Genomic DNA, 19,198 nt, shown 5'->3' with positions numbered 1-19,198 from the left:
CTTGCACGAAAACAGTGGTGTGGACGCAGTTGCGAAGGGAGCAGGAATATTGGGGTTAACGTCCCGTCGACATCGAGATCATTAGATACGGAGCACAGGCTCGGATTGCATCGAGGATGAGGAAGGAAATCAGCTGTGCCCTTTCAAAGGTACCATCCCGGCATTTGCCTGGAGCTATTTAGGGAAATTACGGAAAACCTTAATCTGGATGGTGTTCTCTCCTGGTGTCACACTATTAGACTTCATTTTGTGAGGTTACGACAAGGATGACGTGCACACAGCACCCGTCAATGATATTGCCACTCTTTGTCCATGAATCGATGAAGCAATAATGCTGACCAGTACACGGGCGTGTGGCCGTGCGGTTCTAGGCGCTTCAGTCTGGCACCGCGTGACCGCTACGGTCGCAGGTTCGAATCCTGCCTCGGACATGGATGTGTGAGATGTCCTTAGGTTAGTTAGGTTTAAGTAGTTCTAAGTTCTAGGGGACTGATGACCACAGATGTAAAGTCCCATAGTGCTCAGAGCCATTTTTTTAGTACACGGGCAGAACACAAATTTGCCTTGATTTCTATGAGGGGCGATCAAAATGTTTCTGTTTGAGGGTGTTGCTGCAGCGTATATGCATTTTAGCGCGATTCTGATGCGGGTATAAAAGCACTGACATGCAGACAAGGAAACAGTGTGGCATTCGTATATTTAGATTGTGTGTGTGTGTGTGTGTGTGTGTGTGTGTGTGTGTGTGTGTGTGTGTGGTAAATACGGAAATGTGAACTGTGGCTATATTATTATCAGATGCTTCCAAACAGGACCAATATGCTGTTATTCTTTTCTTGGCTGCCGATGGACAACTGTATGTAGAGAGTGAAGAATACGTGCAATCAAGGCGAAACGTTTGGGAAAACTCCGACAAGCAGTGCTACTGCTTCATGATAACACAAGTCCCCATATTGCAAATGTCATAACGGACAAGCAACGCCAACTAAAATGGGACACACTCGAACAGGTGCCCTATAGTCTTGGTCTCTTCCCATGCAATTATCATGCCTTCAGTACCTTAAAGAAGGTCTTGAAGGATCAACGATTCAAATTGGAAAAGGATGTGCTGCTAGCAGTTACGGACTTCTTCATGCAGCAGGATATGGTGTTTCACCAAATGGTTATCTTCAACCTCGTGCGTCAGTGGGGTGATTGTATAAGTGCTCACGGTAGTTTTGCCTGATTGGCATACCGAGTCTGTACCGTACAGACTTTGAATAGGAACTTTTTGTTGGCTTTTATGTGAGCAACGAATGGAGAGCATTACGATATTTATTCGCTGACCCCAGATACTTTGACATCAACTTTATTAGGTATAGAGATAGGCCTATTACTTGTTAGTGACACATGAATATTTATGCCGCAACGGGACTCGAACCTGGATTTCCCGCTTACCGTATGCGGACGCCTCGACCGCTTCGGCTCTCCCTGCACGCTTCTCGGACTGATCCGGACTTCCATATTCCATACAGCCTACATCCCTAATGCTTGCAACATTACATTGTATTCCTGCTATAGCGAGAATGAGACTACGTGTTCGACACTCGACTTCGTTGCTGAAGACGTTAACGCACGCTTGAGGGATGATACTCCGCCTGAGGTTCAGCAGGTTCGAATCCTGGCGCTGGAAAAACTTTCACTGCCAGTATCTGGCCGGCAAGGTGAGGAAATGTGATGGCGTAAAGTTCTTGATCATCAGACTTTGCGCCAATGTCCTGGTTTAAATACCAAATACTTCCACACTGTCTCATGAAGTGAATGCACGTGACAGTGTTGATGGTGCCCCATCTGTCGGATGGGGATATTAAGCTTGGTGGCCGCCTTGATGCTATTCTTGAGGAGTAGGCTATGTGCTGGCACCAGGTGTCACCTTCTCCCTCCTCTTATCGCCACCACCACCTTCACTACCACTACTACCACTGATGTCATCATGATGATCATCATTACACTCCACTCCACACACACACACACACACACACACACACACACACACACACACACACACACACATGTAGTATTGCGAATATGTAATGGAGCAATGTATTGGAGCATGATATAAATAAATAAAAAAAATAAGAAACTGCGTTTTCGATGTTATTTTTTTTTCGCTTCGTCCATGTACGAGACTGTAATGTTTTTTACAGCATCTGTTCCTTTAGACATGTAGAACGAAAAGACAGACAGACAGACAGACAGAGAGTGAGAGAGAGAGAGAGAGAGAGAGAGAGAGAGAGAGAGAGAGAGAGAGAGAGGGAGAGAGAGGTGAGGGGGGGGGAGGGGAGGCACATATTAAAAGAGTGGCAGAACAGAAAAAAAAACGCGTTGAGAGTTGCTAAACTTCTTCAAGAAATCACGACGCGCTCTGCCTCTAATAGTTTTGAAATGATAGGGGAACAGTACGGACACGCCGCTATATTCGAGGCTTGGATTTGCCGCTGGTCAGCAAGCAGTGTCACTCACGGCTCTTCTGGCGCTGTGGGCGACAGCGTGCTGGCGGCGGTGGTGATGCTGGAGGCAGTGGTGAAGTCGAGCGCCGCGTCGCCGGTGAGGTTGCAGACGGGGCAGAGGTCGGCCGAGGTGAACTTGGTGGCGTCGCCCGCCTGGTTGGCGCCCGACACCTGCGCTCCCACGCCGATCCAGGCGACCAGCGCGCTCGCCGTCAGCGCCCCGAGCATCGCGCCCTGAGGACGGCCACCACAACATGCAGCGAAACGCTCACTCACACCCTCCCACAAATCTGCGTGTGCAGCAGGCAGCAAAACTAATGTTGCCATTTCTCTTTACACGATATTTATACAACGCTGTCCGCCCCAGGCAGCTGAGTGGTCAGCGCGACAGAATGTAAATCCTAAGGGCCCGGGTTCGATTCCCGGCTGGATCGGAGGTTTTCTCCGCTCAGGGACTGGGTGTTGTGTTGTCCTTACCATCATCATTTCATCCCCATCGACGCGCAAGTCGCCGAAGTGGCGTCAAATCGAAAGAGTTGCACCTGGCGAACGGTCTACCCGACGGGAGGCCCTAGTCACACGACATTTTTATTTTACACATCGCTCCTGGCTGTCATCATTAGCAGTAGAACAAATCTTCCACTGCTCGCAGTTTGGACACCAACCAAACTGTGGACAGGATACGTTGCGCACCACTATAGTGACTTTTTGTTGGGGCCATTAAACAGTAAAACATTCAACAGAAATCCAAAACTAACAGAAAGCCTGTGCCGAACTGTAATAAGTTACAAGTAAAGAAAATGTCCCTCCACAAAAAGGGCTTAATATGCGACAATCTATGAGTAGGGAGAGAGCTTTGATCGAGAGTATCAGTGATGCTCTCGCACCCTGCTCCCCCCCCCCCCTTCCGTCCCAATAAAAATCTTCTCAAACCGAACTTACATTCTGCCCTGTCATACAGGCAGACGTATCAATTCAGTATCAGTCTGGAGAAACATAGGACATATGAAGGCTACCGACCAGTAGTAAGTGTAACCAGTGCCATTTGTTGTGAAAGCTCAAACCTGTTTTGTCTTTCAGTGTGAAAGTGGTATGAGTCGCCTGAGTATGTTCTTGGCATTAATATGTTGTCTGGTATCAATTAAATTATCCCCCTGTCTAACCTTTACTGCCTCCCTTGATTACACTGACCCAGCAGTTTGGTGCCTGCATCACGAAGTAGGAATCTTAGTATTTTATTTCATGATCATAGGTGGGGCGAAAGCTGATTAAAGCTCCACAACTGTAAATCATTTGGAAAACTCATACTTCAGAACCACTAAGAACTACTGATGAAATAATCCCTCGTTATTTTATTTTTGATGCCACGGTAAGAACGGTCCCGCGCAGTCTGTGTTTATGCCACGTGATGAGGATTCGTTGATCAAAATTGGTACTGGATGAATGTTTATTTCATCAGTACTTCTTCGTTGTTCTGAAATACGACTCTTTTTTCAAACAACTGATTTAGTCAGCCGTTCGAGAAGGGTGTAACTGTCGTTAAACAGTTCTTGTTGTCTTTCCAAAATACGACAGGCTACATTCGCAAGGTATGTGGTACAAATTCGAGTTTCAGAGCCATAAATTTTCTTTCTTACAGCTTAACGGACCGTTTCCTCTCCACGAATAATGCACCTTGTCGAAGTGTGGAGGCTCGCGTGCCTCAGCGATACGGATAACCATACCGTATGTGTAGCCACAACGCAGATGCCAGACTAACCCGTGGTTCTTGAAGCGAAATGGATACAGTCTACTCGGAAGGGATGCAGATACACTTGAACGGCCACTATCCCATTGTTTGGCGCCCATCCCGGGTCACTGAACTACACTTCGAGACACCCCTCAGACGTTGACAGATGGGCTAAGAGTGGCACAAATTCCGGTAAAACACATTGTTGAGAATTTGTCGCCATTACTCCTACCGCAGTGAACACCAGCCCCAAATTCAGAGGACTCGCAAAGTTCCAATAGTTGAACAATGCCACAATCAGGTCATATGTGTAGCTGATGTGCGTAGGTGAGCAGGGTCGCAGTTTCTGTCTTCGTGAGGAGATATATTCCTAGCTGTACCGGGAATAACGTTCTTCCAAAGATATTGTGACCAGTCCTCGAAGTGTTTTAAATTTTTTAAACCATTGTGGTTATTATTGTGGATATAGTAATTTATGGACCATGGTCAAACACTGTATGGCAATCAGAAATGTGGAACTGTTGAAGATTAAACACCTACATAGACATAGTGAAACATCGAATAGGGTTAAAAAAATCACTGTACCAAAGTTTTGTGCTGAACTAAACCGCGTGTCTAAACTTTGGGCGCTATAACTAAAGTATTAGTCACTATTTGAGCTTCAAGTAAATTCTGTGAGCACAGCCGGATAATGTTTTCGACATGGAAGAGTGGTATGGAACTCAGTTAATATATTAAAAGGTAGTCAATGGTGTAAAATAAATACACATGAGTCAATTCATGAATCTACTCATTCCAACAAGATAAATGTAAGCTAACATGCCACTAAAATTGAAATGGTACATTTTGGTTCCATATCGTTCTTCCAGTTCCTCCTCAATTCTGTTTCGTATCGTTATGAATGATGCTGTTTAAGTAACCTATTTCACTTTGTTACTTTGTAGTGATGACGATACAGTGTTATGCAAACGTTTCTCCTTTCCACGCTTCCCACCCTTCTCTATTTATAAACAATGGAATCATACCTTACATAGACTGATTGGCAATGCATATTTTCCTTCCTGTTAGTTAAATTGTGCACACAAAGAAGGGTTTATTTATTCGCTTTTAGCACAATTTTAGTATTGTTTCATGCCTATATTATTACCTCTAAGAGGAATGGTTTGTCACCTAGACTTACATATACCCCCATTTCATTCAAATGTCTGGTATTGATCTGTAATGGAAATAACCGTGTATATATAACCTTATTTGTACTTGTTTGTACCATATAAATTGCTAATGTCAAGGTAAATTGTATCTTAATGAAAATGAATGAAATGTGACTACTTGTAATGAAGTCATCCTTTATAAAATATGTTTATAATACTGTATATTTATTTTGTACAATAGCTCACAGACTACTGATGCCTCACATTGTTTGTTTTATGTATGGTGTGTTATATAGGGCCTGAAGATGGCGTTGACGCAACGTCGAAACTAGTAGCCAAATAAATATGAAAAGTACAGCTGGAGGAGTTTCATTCTTAATAAAAACTAGATAAATGGTCTCAGGGGGTCTTTACCTTGTTGTTGGCCCACGGGAAGAACATCCCCAGCGAGAACATGCCGAGCGTCACTCCGCCCACCATGCCGTTGAAGCTCAGCGCCACCTGTCACAACAGACGGAGAACAGGCGTTGTCAGTAAGCTGCAAAACAGTACCAATTTTGTACAAGGCTGCAGAATATCACTTTTACGTGTCAGAATTCGCTCACGTTTGGACAAAAGAAGGTGTTTCACATTTACTGTCCCAGCTGGCAAGAGCACACAGTGATCTTATCGGCTTCCAGTGACGAGTGACTTGACCAGACAATGGTCGAGCCTGGAGTAATGATGTGCCTCTTCTCTGCCGGCTAAAGCTTCAGTCCAAATGGCTCAAATGGCTCTGAGCAGTATGGGACTTAACATCTGCGGTCATCAGTCCCCTAGAACTTAGAACTACTTAAACCTAACTAACCTAAGGACATCACACACATCCAAGCCCGAGGCAGGATTCGAACCTGCGACCGTAGCGGTCACGCAGTTCCAGACTTAAGCGCCTAGAACCGCACGGCCACACCGGCCGGCTGCTTCAGTCCAGTTCGTTACACGGAGCATTCGAACCGATGGAAACCGATGTGTTACTGCTGTACGAAGCAGCTCCACCTGTCCCCTTGGACCATGTCGCGACACAGTAAATTGTCAGTATGGGTACATAGACTAGTTTTTTTCCTTAATTTATTTTAAACTTTGCTTTGACCTGCCTTAGTACATGCGCCACTGTGCAGTGAAAATTTTAATCAAGTAACAGATTTAAGTGATTTGTGAAAAGAACGGGACTTTGTGTGTAATTTATACAAATAGTAATATTCTATTTTTCTCCAGTAGTATAAGAAAAGCGCCATCTTGTCACAAAACGCATTTTGATTGGTGTTGGGTTCTCGGTAGTCTCTTACATGTCCCTGGACTTGACCCTCGTGCCAATCCACGGAGGAAATCTTCCAAATATGCGTTAGCAGATGGTGCTTGGTCTTTCCACCAAGATGTACGTACCTCTGGAGTTCCAAAGTTTAAAAGACATGAGACGCAGTTTTTGTCGATTACAGTTCTACAACTTAAAAATGCAATGCTGTATTTCTGTACTTGCATTATAGCAAATAAGACGTAATGCCACAGGATTAATGGCTCCGGGAACAAAAACATTTTCTCTTCTCTTTTGTCGAGGACTGACGTTTTTGAGACCGTGGCAGTGTACAAAATACACTGTCGGAAAAAATCCCAACACCAAGAAATAATTAATGTAGGGTAATGGCACTTCAGCAATACATTTGCCCAGGTGACATATTTCGGTGATTAACGTTGCAAGATGACAGGAAAATGTAAGGGCGAGAGAAGAGCCGCTGCGAATTTGAAATGCTGGTACATTAATAACCGCAGTAAAGGGCCAGAATGTTGAATGCAAGGATGAAAACATGCATTGAGTCGTACAGATGCCGATGTCAGTGTGCGGGATGGAGTTCAATGTCTGTTGCTCTTGATCGGTCAGCATAGAGCGCGCTGTTAAACAACCACATAAATTAATGCTGCTGTGGAGTTGTCGTCCAATGATGTCGCATGCATGTTCGATTGGAAACGGATCTGATGATCGAGCAGGCCAAGACAACAAGTAGACACTCTGTACAGCATGTTGGGTTACAACAGTGCTATATGGTCGAGCTCTATCCTGTTGGGAAACACCTCCTGGAATCCTGTTGAAGCGTGGCAGCACAGCAGGTCGAATCACGAGACTGGCGTACAAATCAGCAGTCAGGGTACATGGTATGACCACAAGAGTGTTCCTGCTGTCATACGAAGTCGCAGTCCGGACGATAACTCTAGTTGTAGGTTCATTGTGTCTAGGCCGTAGACAGGCTGGCTATAGGCGGTCTTTCTATGCATAGTGATTTGCCTAGAAATGAATAAATGATTAAAATGTACCAGCATTGCAGACTGTCCTTTTAAGTGTTTGGCTCCTCCTGTTGCCAGCTGTAACTTTAGGGAGAAAGTGAGAGCGTGCAATTTATGCCGAGATAAGAAAAAGCATTGTAGCAGAGAGAATTGCGAGGGAAGTCAGAAAGTGAGTTACTCGTTATTAAGACAGGCCAAGTAACTTTTATTCCATGCTGCGGTACACGTCAAAGTGATTCAGATACATGTCAACGTAATGAGCAAGTCGCTGTAAACAAAGGTCGGAACGTTCTAGCAACCGTTCACTTCGTCGACGACTGAAATCCGGTCTTCGTTACGGAGCGATTCGAGAACCACTGCGTGGACGTGCTCATGGTTGTAAAATCTTCCAGCTTGCCGAAAAGATAGAAATCACATGGTGTTACGGCGTAAAGTCAAGCGCCGGCACACCAGAATGTTAGAGCAGAGAGGGCTGTGAAGAAGACGTCAGCAAATTGCTCGCTGACTGTCCCCTCTCCAGGACGACAACGCGACGGCAGCGCCCTCTATGCAAACAGAACATAAGCGCTGCACCCGACTGGTCGCAGCCCAGTTCTACAGAAGCGCCAAGACGAACGACTTGGATAGACGCATCAATGTATTACTTCACTTGTATTGGAATCGTTATACTGGAGGACATTGATTGTACTGCATATCGCCATTTGCTTGCGACACATCTATGTATTTCTCAAAGTTAAGTATTGTCATTTATTTTCTGTAATGAAATTCATTAATACGATTTTCTTTAATTGTTGTCTAGCGGCCCGAGGAAGCAGGTTTCCGAGGCACCCCATGTTTGACGAGCAGGCAGGATACAACATACGGTGTTAGATCTGGACTTTCCTGCCGGCATCACTCACATCTGCGCAGTTTTGGCCATCTTGTCGGCATGTGACTACGGCTGGACGCTATACTGCATTTGGTGCACATACCGCCAGAATTTCAATGTGATTGTATGTGCTATTTAGACGTTTTGCCCTCAAGAATTGTACCGTTCCGCGTACTTTAGCTTTAGAGTACCTCTCCAGTTGCTCCACATTTTTACACACACACACACACACACACACACACACACACACACACACTTATACTGTGATGCACTTGTTTTCCGTAATGCAGGAGAACTGTGTCTGGAGTCAAACAGGAACATGTAGACACTTTGTGAATGTGTGCTACTCTTGGCACACAATGGTCTCCGCGTGGGACGACACGTGTAACGTAGTTTCTAAGTCTCTACGTACACTGAGCGACCTCATTACAGACAAACAGAGAACAAGATTATTTCATCAGCACGACTGCACTTCCAGCAAAAAGTGGCTAAAAGTGATTGTAATTTTGAGTGAAATCGCTTCAACTGAATTTAACTGACATATCTGCGGAAACTTAACTGTTGAAAGTTGCGAACAGATTTTGTAAAATAAAGCTAAGAATTTCGTGCCGAGATTGTTGTATTATTGATTCTAAAATTCAGTACATAGAGTTAGTGCTTTTCTCTCACGTAATAGATATGGCAATTAATCTGAATTTAAAGCCCAGCATAGTAATTTCTTACCCCTATAGGGACTGTGGCGGAGTGAAAATTCATTCTCGATAATTTTGCTAGAAATTTTTCGTTTATGTGTATTTTTTGTTTTTTGTTTATGGTACTGTAGTGTGCATATGTGGGAATGTCGTTCTTTAACACTGGCAGGTTATTTGTTATGAAACGTATTATACAAATAAAAGGGATTCGTAGACTTCTTTGTAAATCACTGATCACACCTCCGTCAGCGCTGATTATATTATATATCTTTCTAGTCTGAATGATTTTTTTTTTCGAAACAAGACACGCTAAAGAACCGTACTCCTTCAACGTGTGTTTGTCTTTCGCCTTTGGTCACCAATCCTTAGTAGGCAAGAAATATAAATTATAAAACTCGACGGCCGCGTTACAAGCATTTCACTTCTGCTGATCAGATATGCAGAAAGAAGAATGTCGCACGTTCATCAGAAACTGCCATGCTTTGAAGAACATCACTATTAACAAATTTTACTCAAGAGTAGCATCTGGAAGCATTAACGAAAGCAGTATAACAGACTATATATTCGCGGTAGTTAGTGTATACATTGCACTAGTAAATTTTTTTTACTTATTAATAAATCATGTAGAAGCTCTGTTCTGTTGTTTAACATTAACATAAAAAATAATACTTTCGCTACCGATTTATAAATCACTATCGACTCATGGACGCTGCTTGAGAACGTGCTTAAAAATGACAAATTGTTAAACTTCTCATTAAAAAGCAAGAGTAACAAACATATCGTTCCAAAATTTAGAAAGACGTAGGAAACCCTGCTTCCCTCCCACACTCATCACGCATACACATGCGCGCGTATACGCACATACTGATGGCATGGTGAAACTTGCACCCCTTGATCCACGGTTACATAAAATCGTTCCTGATGTGTGTGTGTTACTACTGCATGTTCCATGTACTGCAGACTGTCAAGCAGAGCCCGCTCACTGAGGTACCCTGGTAGACGCAGAGCGCCACAACAGCACGCCACGGAGGTGGGCAGTGCACAGTGTCAGACTGTTTGCTGCCGATGCTACTGTCTACAGGAAAATAATGTCGCAAGAAAATGCAGAGGCACAAAATTTCTACTTGTTGTAATGACTAACACCTCCGTTTAAACGTGGATAAATGCAAAATAATGCAGATAACTAAAAGAAAGAATCGGCCATTACACGACTACAGCATATGTGGAGAGTATATGGATCAGTTCACATCGTTTCAATGTTGAGAATTAATACTAAGAAGTGACATGCATGGACGAATAGATACGGGAGGACAAATGCCAGACTTGGATTTGTTGGGAGGTTCCTGACAACGTGCAGTACATCTGTGAAAGAAATCGTCTGCAAAATGGTAGGTCGACCAATTCCCCAGTGCTGTTCCAACGTTTGATTTCCTTGTCAAGTAGGCAGAGAGCTCCATGTCATATAGGCAGAGAGCTGAAATCGAACGAATTCTGAGCTACATGGCTAGGAACGTGACTGGCCGGAACCGCCCATGCGAAAGTATAACAGAAATTATTGAGAAACTGGAATGTGAATTCTTGAGGGAACGCGTAACACAACAACATTGACAGGACACCTAAAGATAACCGAAATTTACGATACCACCTTCTTTCGTAGTAATACTTTAACTACAATTCAGCTACAAATTATGTGACTCACATTTTACAGATATTTACGTTGTATATTGGTACATATGATGAGGCTTTCCATTCTTCCAAATTGGCACACAACATAACTATAACGTTGCTCATTTCTGTGAACTAATCTTGGGGGTAAGAAAACTAGTTATCCCATAAATTCTACTTCACCTGAGATACCAAAAGGCACGTACATTATTTCAGATTACTGACAATGGACAATTACGTAGTTGTTCATGAAAATGATTTATTCGTTAAGTATAAAACTGTTAGCCGCGCGGGATTAGCCGAGCGGTCTGAGGCGCTGCAGTCATGGACTGTGCGGCTGGTCCCGGCGGAGGTTCGAGTCCGCCCTCGGGCGTGGGTGTGTGTGTTTGTTCTTAGGATAATTTAGGTTAAGTACTGTGTAAGCTTAGGGACTGATGACCTTAGCAGTTCAGTCCCATAAGATTTCACACACATTTGAACATTTTTATAAAATAGTTATCATATACTCGAAACGGGCTTAATTTCTCATAAATACAATAACATGGTAGAAAAAGAGAAATATTCATTGTCTTAAGCACGTGACATATTTCGAATTCTTAAAATTTACTTTTAGTTAATTTAAAGCAAACTGTGTCACTAAATTTATCCTTGAATTTTAATAAACTCAAAAAAAAAGTAGCTTCGCTTAAATTACTGACTACTGAAAAATAGGAAATGGCAATATACTGTAATTTGAATCATTACCGTTTCTGTAAAATTCCAGAAATGATCTAAGATACAAAATAAAGTGCGCGCCACAATCGGCAGTCATTGTTGAGGTATGAGACTAGTGCGGGAAGCGTTTTCTCTTTGTCTCACATAGTTCTCCTGAAAGATGTATGTGAAAAGATTTCTTCTCATGTTTATATGCTTGATTTTGGAAACAGATATTAAAATGTAAAGGTTTTCTTTAGTGTGAAAAGAACTTTTTGTCAGAAATGCAGGAATGGCAATACGAATGAGATATGTGAAATAAATCAGTAAATCTTCAGGTCGAAGAAAAGCTTCTTTGCCATGGATCATCGAAATCTGGACTTATCCGTCGCTCCTAGACATCGAAGAACTGAGCCTCGTATCTGGAAGTGTTATACAGATGAGTACAACAACAGTCTTTCGTAGAAATTGCATTATGAGCTGTTAGTAATGTCCACCTTTCCGATAATATTATAAATGTGCTGTAGAAGACGTGTCTGTTTTTAAAAGGTACATGTTTTAACTGCATATTTAGAAAGGTGTTTATACTGCAGTAAACCGTAGGGAAGGGAACATTGTAAAAGGCGACATAGTTGTCGCGAAACCATGTTGGACAGATTTAGGGAATCCGTATTTGAGGAAGGCTGTGCAACATTGTGCTCCCACCATCCTCGTTTATCTGAAGTCTCGATCATGAGAAAAGACAGGCAACGCATTTGGAGAATCATACACTCTTGGAAATGGAAAAAAGAACACATTGACACCGGTGTGTCAGACCCACCATACTTGCTCCGGACACTGCGAGAGGGCTGTACAAGCAATGATCACACGCACGGCACAGCGGACACACCAGGAACCGCGGTGTTGGCCGTCGAATGGCGCTAGCTGCGCAGCATTTGTGCACCGCCGCCGTCAGTGTCAGCCAGTTTGCCGTGGCATACGGAGCTCCATCGCAGTCTTTAACACTGGTAGCATGCCGCGACAGCGTGGACGTGAACCGTATGTGCAGTTGACGGACTTTGAGCGAGGGCGTATAGTGGGCATGCGGGAGGCCGGGTGGACGTACCGCCGAATTGCTCAACACGCGGGGCGTGAGGTCTCCACAGTACATCGATGTTGTCGCCAGTGGTCGGCGGAAGGTGCACGTGCCCGTCGACCTGGGACCGGACTGCAGCGACGCACGGATGCACGCCAAGACCGTAGGATCCTACGCAGTGCCGTAGGGGACCGCACCGCCACTTCCCAGCAAATTAGGGACACTGTTGCTCCTGGGGTATCGGCGAGGACCATTCGCAACCGTCTCCATGAAGCTGGGCTACGGTCCCGCACACCGTTAGGCCGTCTTCCGCTCACGCCCCAACATCGTGCAGCCCGCCTCCAGTGGTGTCGCGACAGGCGTGAATGGAGGGACGAATGGAGACGTGTCGTCTTCAGCGATGAGAGTCGCTTCTGCCTTGGTGCCAATGATGGTCGTATGCGTGTTTGGCGCCGTGCAGGTGAGCGCCACAATCAGGACTGCATACGACCGAGGCACACAGGGCCAACACCCGGCATCATGGTGTGGGGAGCGATCTCCTACACTGGCCGTACACCACTGGTGATCGTCGAGGGGACACTGAATAGTGCACGGTACATCCAAACCGTCATCGAACCCATCGTTCTACCATTCCTAGACCGGCAAGGGAACTTGCTGTTCCAACAGGACAATGCACGTCCGCATGTATCCCGTGCCACCCAACGTGCTCTAGAAGGTGTAAGTCAACTACCCTGGCCAGCAAGATCTCCGGATCTGTCCCCCATTGAGCATGTTTGGGACTGGATGAAGCGTCGTCTCACGCGGTCTGCACGTCCAGCACGAACGCTGGTCCAACTGAGGCGCCAGGTGGAAATGGCATGGCAAGCCGTTCCACAGGACTACATCCAGCATCTCTACGATCGTCTCCATGGGAGAATAGCAGCCTGCATTGCTGCGAAAGGTGGATATACACTGTACTAGTGCCGACATTGTGCATGCTCTGTTGCCTGTGTCTATGTGCCTGTGGTTCTGTCAGTGTGATCATGTGATGTATCTGACCCCAGGAATGTGTCAATAAAGTTTCCCCTTCCTGGGACAATGAATTCACGGTGTTCTTATTTCAATTTCCAGGAGTGTATTTCCCTAGCTCGATATGGGAATGGAAGTAGTTTATATTGATACGAAATACTCTCCGTCCCACGCAGGTACACCGAGTTTCGATATGTATTTGCAAGTGGAGACCAGCGGGCAGTCCGAGCTAGACTCGGCGAGCAGCTCGAGGAATGGACTCACCTGGAGAACTCCGCCGAGGCGCTCGACGACGAAGACGAGGGCGAAGCTGATGGCGCCGAAGATGGCCGAGGCCCACTTGGCGGCGGTGCCGGCCTTCTCTGGTGCTATGCTGATGGCGGGGAAGGCGCCCAGCATGAAGTCGCTCACCGTGACCGCCGCCAGCGAGTTGAGCGCCGCCGCCACCGTGCTGCAACACACCGGACGTGCAGTGCCAGGGCTCTGCCGCCTCACTGGCAGGGGACGTCGTGTCGTGGTGTTAGCTGGGAACCCACGACTATTGGGCCGCGGTGTTGATTGGGGACGCAGAGGTGTCGCGTCTTGTTGTCGGCTGGGGCATGAGGCTATGGCCTCGTGTTATTGAGTGGAAACATGGGGATACAGAATTGTGGTGTTTGCGGGATGTACAAAGACATCTTATCGTTGTGTTTCTTGGGGACAAAAGGGATGTCGTCGTGGTGGTGGCCAGAGGAAACAGATATGGAGTCGTGTTGTTAGTCATGAACATGGGGTCATGGAGTCATCGTGTCAGGTGGGGACACAGACACATTGTTTCGAGGTGTTGTCTGGTAACACACAGACATGGGTTCAAATGGTTCAAATGGCTCTGAGCACTACGGGACTTAACTTCTGAGGTCATCAGTCCCCTACAACTTAGAACTACTTAGACCTACAGGGTGTTTCAAAAATGACCGGTATATTTGAAACGGCAATAAAAACTAAACGAGCAGCGGTAGAAATACACCGTTTGTTGCAATATGCTTGGGACAACAGTACATTTTCAGGCGGACAAACTTTCGAAATTACAGTAGTTACAATTTTCAACAACAGATGGCGCTGCAAGTGATGTGAAAGATATAGAAGACAACGCAGTCTGTGGGTGCGCCATTCTGTACGTCGTCTTTCTGCTGTAAGCGTGTGCTGTTCACAACGTGCAAGTGTGCTGTAGACAACAGGGTTTATTCCTTACAACAGAGGATTTTTCTGGTGTTGGAATTCCACTGCCTAGAACACAGTGTTGTTGCAACAAGACGAAGTTTTCAACGGAGGTTTAATGTAACCAAAGGACCGAAAAGCGATACAATAAAGGATCTGTTTGAAAAATTGCAACGGACTGGGAACGTGACGGATGAACGTGCTGGAAAGGTAGGGCGACCGCGTACGGCAACCACAGAGGGCAACGCGCAGCTAGTGCAGCAGGTGATCCGACAGCGGCCTCGGGTTTCCGTTCGCCGTGTTGCAGCTGCGGTCCAAATGACGCCAACGTCCACGTATCGTCTCATGCGCCAGAGTTTACACCTCTATCCGTACAAAATTCAAACGCGGCAACCCCTCAGCGCCGCTACCATTGCTGCACGAGAGACATTCGCTAATGATATAGTGCACAGGATTGATGACGGCGATATGCATGTGGGCAGCATTTGGTTTACTGACGAAGCTTATTTTTACCTGGACGGCTTCGTCAATAAACAGAACTGGCGCATATGGGGAACCGAAAAGCCCCATGTTGCAGTCCCATCGTTCCTGCATCCTCAAAAGGTACTGGTCTGGGCCGCCATTTCTTCCAAAGGAATCATTGGCCCATTTTTCAGATCCGAAACGATTACTGCATCACGCTATCTGGACATTCTTCGTGAATTTGTGGCGGTACAAACTGCCTTAGACGACACTGCGAACACCTCGTGGTTTATGCAAGACGGTGCCCGGCCACATCGCACGGCCGACGTCTTTAATTTCCTGAATGAATATTTCGATGATCGTGTGATTGCTTTGGGCTATCCGAAACATACAGGAGGCGGCGTGGATTGGCCTCCCTATTCGCCAGACATGAACCCCTGTGACTTCTTTCTGTGGGGACACGCGAAAGACCAGGTGTACCGCCAGAATCCAGAAACAATTGAACAGCTGAAGCAGTACATCTCATCTGCATGTGAAGCCATTCCGCCAGACACGTTGTCAAAGGTTTCGGGTAATTTCATTCAGAGACTACGCCATATTATTGCTACGCATGGTGGATATGTGGAAAATATCGTACTATATAGTTTCCCAGACCGCAGCGCCATCTGTTGTTGAAAATTGTAACTACTGTAATTTCGAAAGTCTGTCTGCCTGAAAATGTACTGTTGTGCCAAGCATATTGCAACAAACGGTGTATTTCTAACGCTGCTCGTTTAGTTTTTATTGCCGTTTCAAATATACCGGTCATTTTTGAAACACCCTGTAAATAACCTAAGGACATCACACACATCCACGCCAGAGGCAGGATTCGAACCTGCGACCGTAGCGGTCGCGCGGTTCCAGACTAGCGTCTAGAACCGCTCAGCCACTCCGGTCGGTGCACACAGACATGGGGTCGTGATGTTGGTTAGTGATGTGGGGTTATTGTGTCATGACGTTAGTGGTGCTATGGAGTTGTGATGTTGGCTGACGAGTCACAGAAATGGGGTTTAATGTCCCGTGGATGAGGAGGTCGTTAGTGATGGGCAGAAGCTCAGACTGAGGAAGAATGGATAGTGAAATCAGCTATGACCTTTGAAAAGGACCATCCTGATATTTACCTTAAACGATTTAGGAAAATCACAGAAAACCTAAATCAGGATGGCTGGGTGGGGATTTGAATATCTGTCCTCCTCAATACAAATCTGATGTGGTGTAGTGTGGTGTGGTGCGGTGCAGTGTGGTGTGTAGTGGTGTGGTGTGGTGTCATGTGGTGCAGTGTGGTGTGGTGTGGTGTAATGTGATGTGGTGTGGTGTGGTGTGTTGTGATGCGGTAGGGTGTGGTGTGGTGTGTTGTGGTGTGGTGCTGGTTGGCACAGGGGCTGCCAACGATGCTGACACCATCTACGGATGTAGACGAAAGGGCTGCTAGTACAAAGTAAAATTTCCATTGTATGTATTCCATGTCTATCTCGAACTCCACAGCGTGGAAGAATATATTAGTTTAAAAAGTGTCGAGACTGGGTTAATAAAGAATAGAGAATGATGATTTTACTGCTTCAGGTGTTCTACAGATTCTCTCCACCCAACCCCCCCCCCCCCCCCCGCCCTCCCTTGTGTACAATGTCCAGATCGTTCATGCAACAAAGTGAAACTGTCAGAAAGGTACTTATTTGAGATGCTGCTCAACTCACGTGTCACATTGGGTTGAACGTCGGTTATGTCGTCAAAATATTGATCTCTCAGTTGAATTTCTACAATGTCATTTTGTGATAGGTTTGTATTGATAACACGAAATCTCGTCACCCGTGATGATTTTATCCAGAAAATAATTCTTTGCATTTGAATTTCAATCGAGTCACGGCAGGCGTCGAGGCCTCGTTTTTGTTTGGGAGTCAAGCTGTCTGGAATTTTGGGCACAGCATTCTATTTTTCAAAATATTCTGCAGAATGTCCGGAACACTTGATTAGAGGTGTTGCTCCATTGTGATTTCTGCCACAAAAACACTGACATACCTCAGCTGCACTTCGACTACTTAGCACTTCCCACAAACAGCTGACTGGTCGAAAACGCATCTCTTGTTCGCAGTTGGTGGCTCAGCCTGCCATTACAGCTACTGCGCTGACGTCGCTTGTACGCCGGGAATAAAATCAGTCTCAGAACTTTTTATACGGACTTTGTATAGCAAATAATGGCTTGTACGAGGTATGTCATATAATGTAGAACGCTGATATCACGTGGTATTCTCTCTGTATGCTAATACAGTAACGCCCACGCGTATCAAGCCTACATGGATTTACCTCATTACTTCATAATGTAACAGCCATTTGAATTGAACTGTGAATATGTTTAGCTTCTAGCTAAATTATTCAAATATGAGTCCTATTGTAAATTTTAAGTAGTATCCTCATGAATCGAATCAGTTTAGAGGGCAGAGAGGAGACTGTTATGCGTGTTTTAAGTGACCAAGTTTAACTGCTGAATATAGGAGGGCAGGGAGAGTCAACGAAGGCTGAAGGTGGCGGTTTAAAGCTAAGTTTAACCTCCTGGCGCCTTGTTTGGAGCTTTCAGGGAAAGAGACACGAGTTGAAGAGGAAGTAGCTGCCTATTTCCCTTGTCAGGAAAGCTACTGGGAAAACGAGGCCATCATGTGTCCAGTAGTAGTGCTGCCTGTTGGTTTTCGTTGCCACACAATCGTTTTGGAAAACAAAAGTATTGTTTCGACTGTACAACGTTGCTCCACTAGGATCCTATTTAGGACGTCTTATCAAATGCAGAAATATTCTGTGTAGAAACGAATGTCAAGTTAAATAAGATCCAGAGGCGCTACATAAACTCCCACCCACGCACCAAGAGGTGAGAACGCAGCTGAGTGTGTATGAGGTGTCAGGAGCGTCACGTCAGTCCAGGCCACAAGGTGCCTGGACCACCAAGCCCTGCTGGGACAGAGCTGGACACGACTGGATGTGTGTGTGAAATCTTATGGGACTTAACTGCTAAGGTCATAAGTCCCTAAGCTTACACACTACTTAACCTAAATTATCCTAAGGACAAACACACACACCCATTCCCGCGGGAGGACTCGAACCTCCGCCGGGACCAGCCGCACAGTCCATGACTTCAGCGCCTGAGACCGCTCGGCTAGTTCCGCGCGGCACGACTGGATGACTGACGTGTATCAGAACTACTGACTTCTCACTTCTGCGCTCGTGTTTGCTTTTTACAGATAATCTTTCCACAGTGATCAGACAGCCAAGTGTCAAGGACAAAAGATCCTCAACTGCGAGCAAGGAGGTTGCAGTAAAATTAAAATTTCTTACGTTATCTGTGAGGGATGCGGAGCAGAAAGCGGGGTTGTTGACGATTCTGTTGCTAAGCTAAACTGCTTTATACTCCTGTGTTCAAAAGACGTATGTCGTCCTGTATAGATTTTCAGCCACTTGACGATTAGGGTACGTGCTACTGGAGCGTCACAGCACATTGTGTGCGTTAAAATCCTCTAAGGGAGAAGAATCGGGAGGTTGGTCCTAAACTTAGTGATTATTAAGGGGTTCATTTGGTGGTAGGTTAGCGAGCATACTAAAATGGAAGATGGAGTGCGACTGGTAGGAGTAACAGGCTGGGGTGATGGGCGATACATGGCAGCTGTTTCGGGCGAAGGCAGCGACTGTGCTTTTCGTCGTTTCGCCACAGAGGTAATTTTTTGTGTAGAGTCGGCAGTCACCTAATACAAGTGCATGGGAATCCTTAAAGTGAGTGTTTTGGAGGCATTAGCAGCTTCAGTTGTTTCACATCAGTCCTGAAGTCATTTACATT

General features: G+C 45.5%; 1 protein-coding gene across 1 annotated transcript in view; it reads right to left on the bottom strand.

Moving 5' to 3' along the window:
• LOC126163042 (sodium-coupled monocarboxylate transporter 1-like) overlaps window positions 1–19,198 on the bottom strand; it is a 141,696-nt gene that overhangs the window by 21,318 nt on the left and 101,180 nt on the right. The window contains exons 11-13 of the mRNA XM_049919925.1: window positions 13,948–14,134; window positions 5,781–5,867; window positions 2,500–2,720 (exon numbers count right to left, since the gene is read on the bottom strand). Coding sequence (XP_049775882.1) covers window positions 2,500–2,720; window positions 5,781–5,867; window positions 13,948–14,134 — 495 coding nt within the window. The remainder of the gene's footprint in view (window positions 1–2,499; window positions 2,721–5,780; window positions 5,868–13,947; window positions 14,135–19,198) is intronic.

Source organism: Schistocerca cancellata, chromosome 2, assembly GCF_023864275.1.
Source record: "Schistocerca cancellata isolate TAMUIC-IGC-003103 chromosome 2, iqSchCanc2.1, whole genome shotgun sequence".
Lineage (NCBI taxonomy): Eukaryota > Metazoa > Arthropoda > Insecta > Orthoptera > Acrididae > Schistocerca > Schistocerca cancellata.
This window is presented reverse-complemented; position numbering and strand designations above follow the sequence as displayed.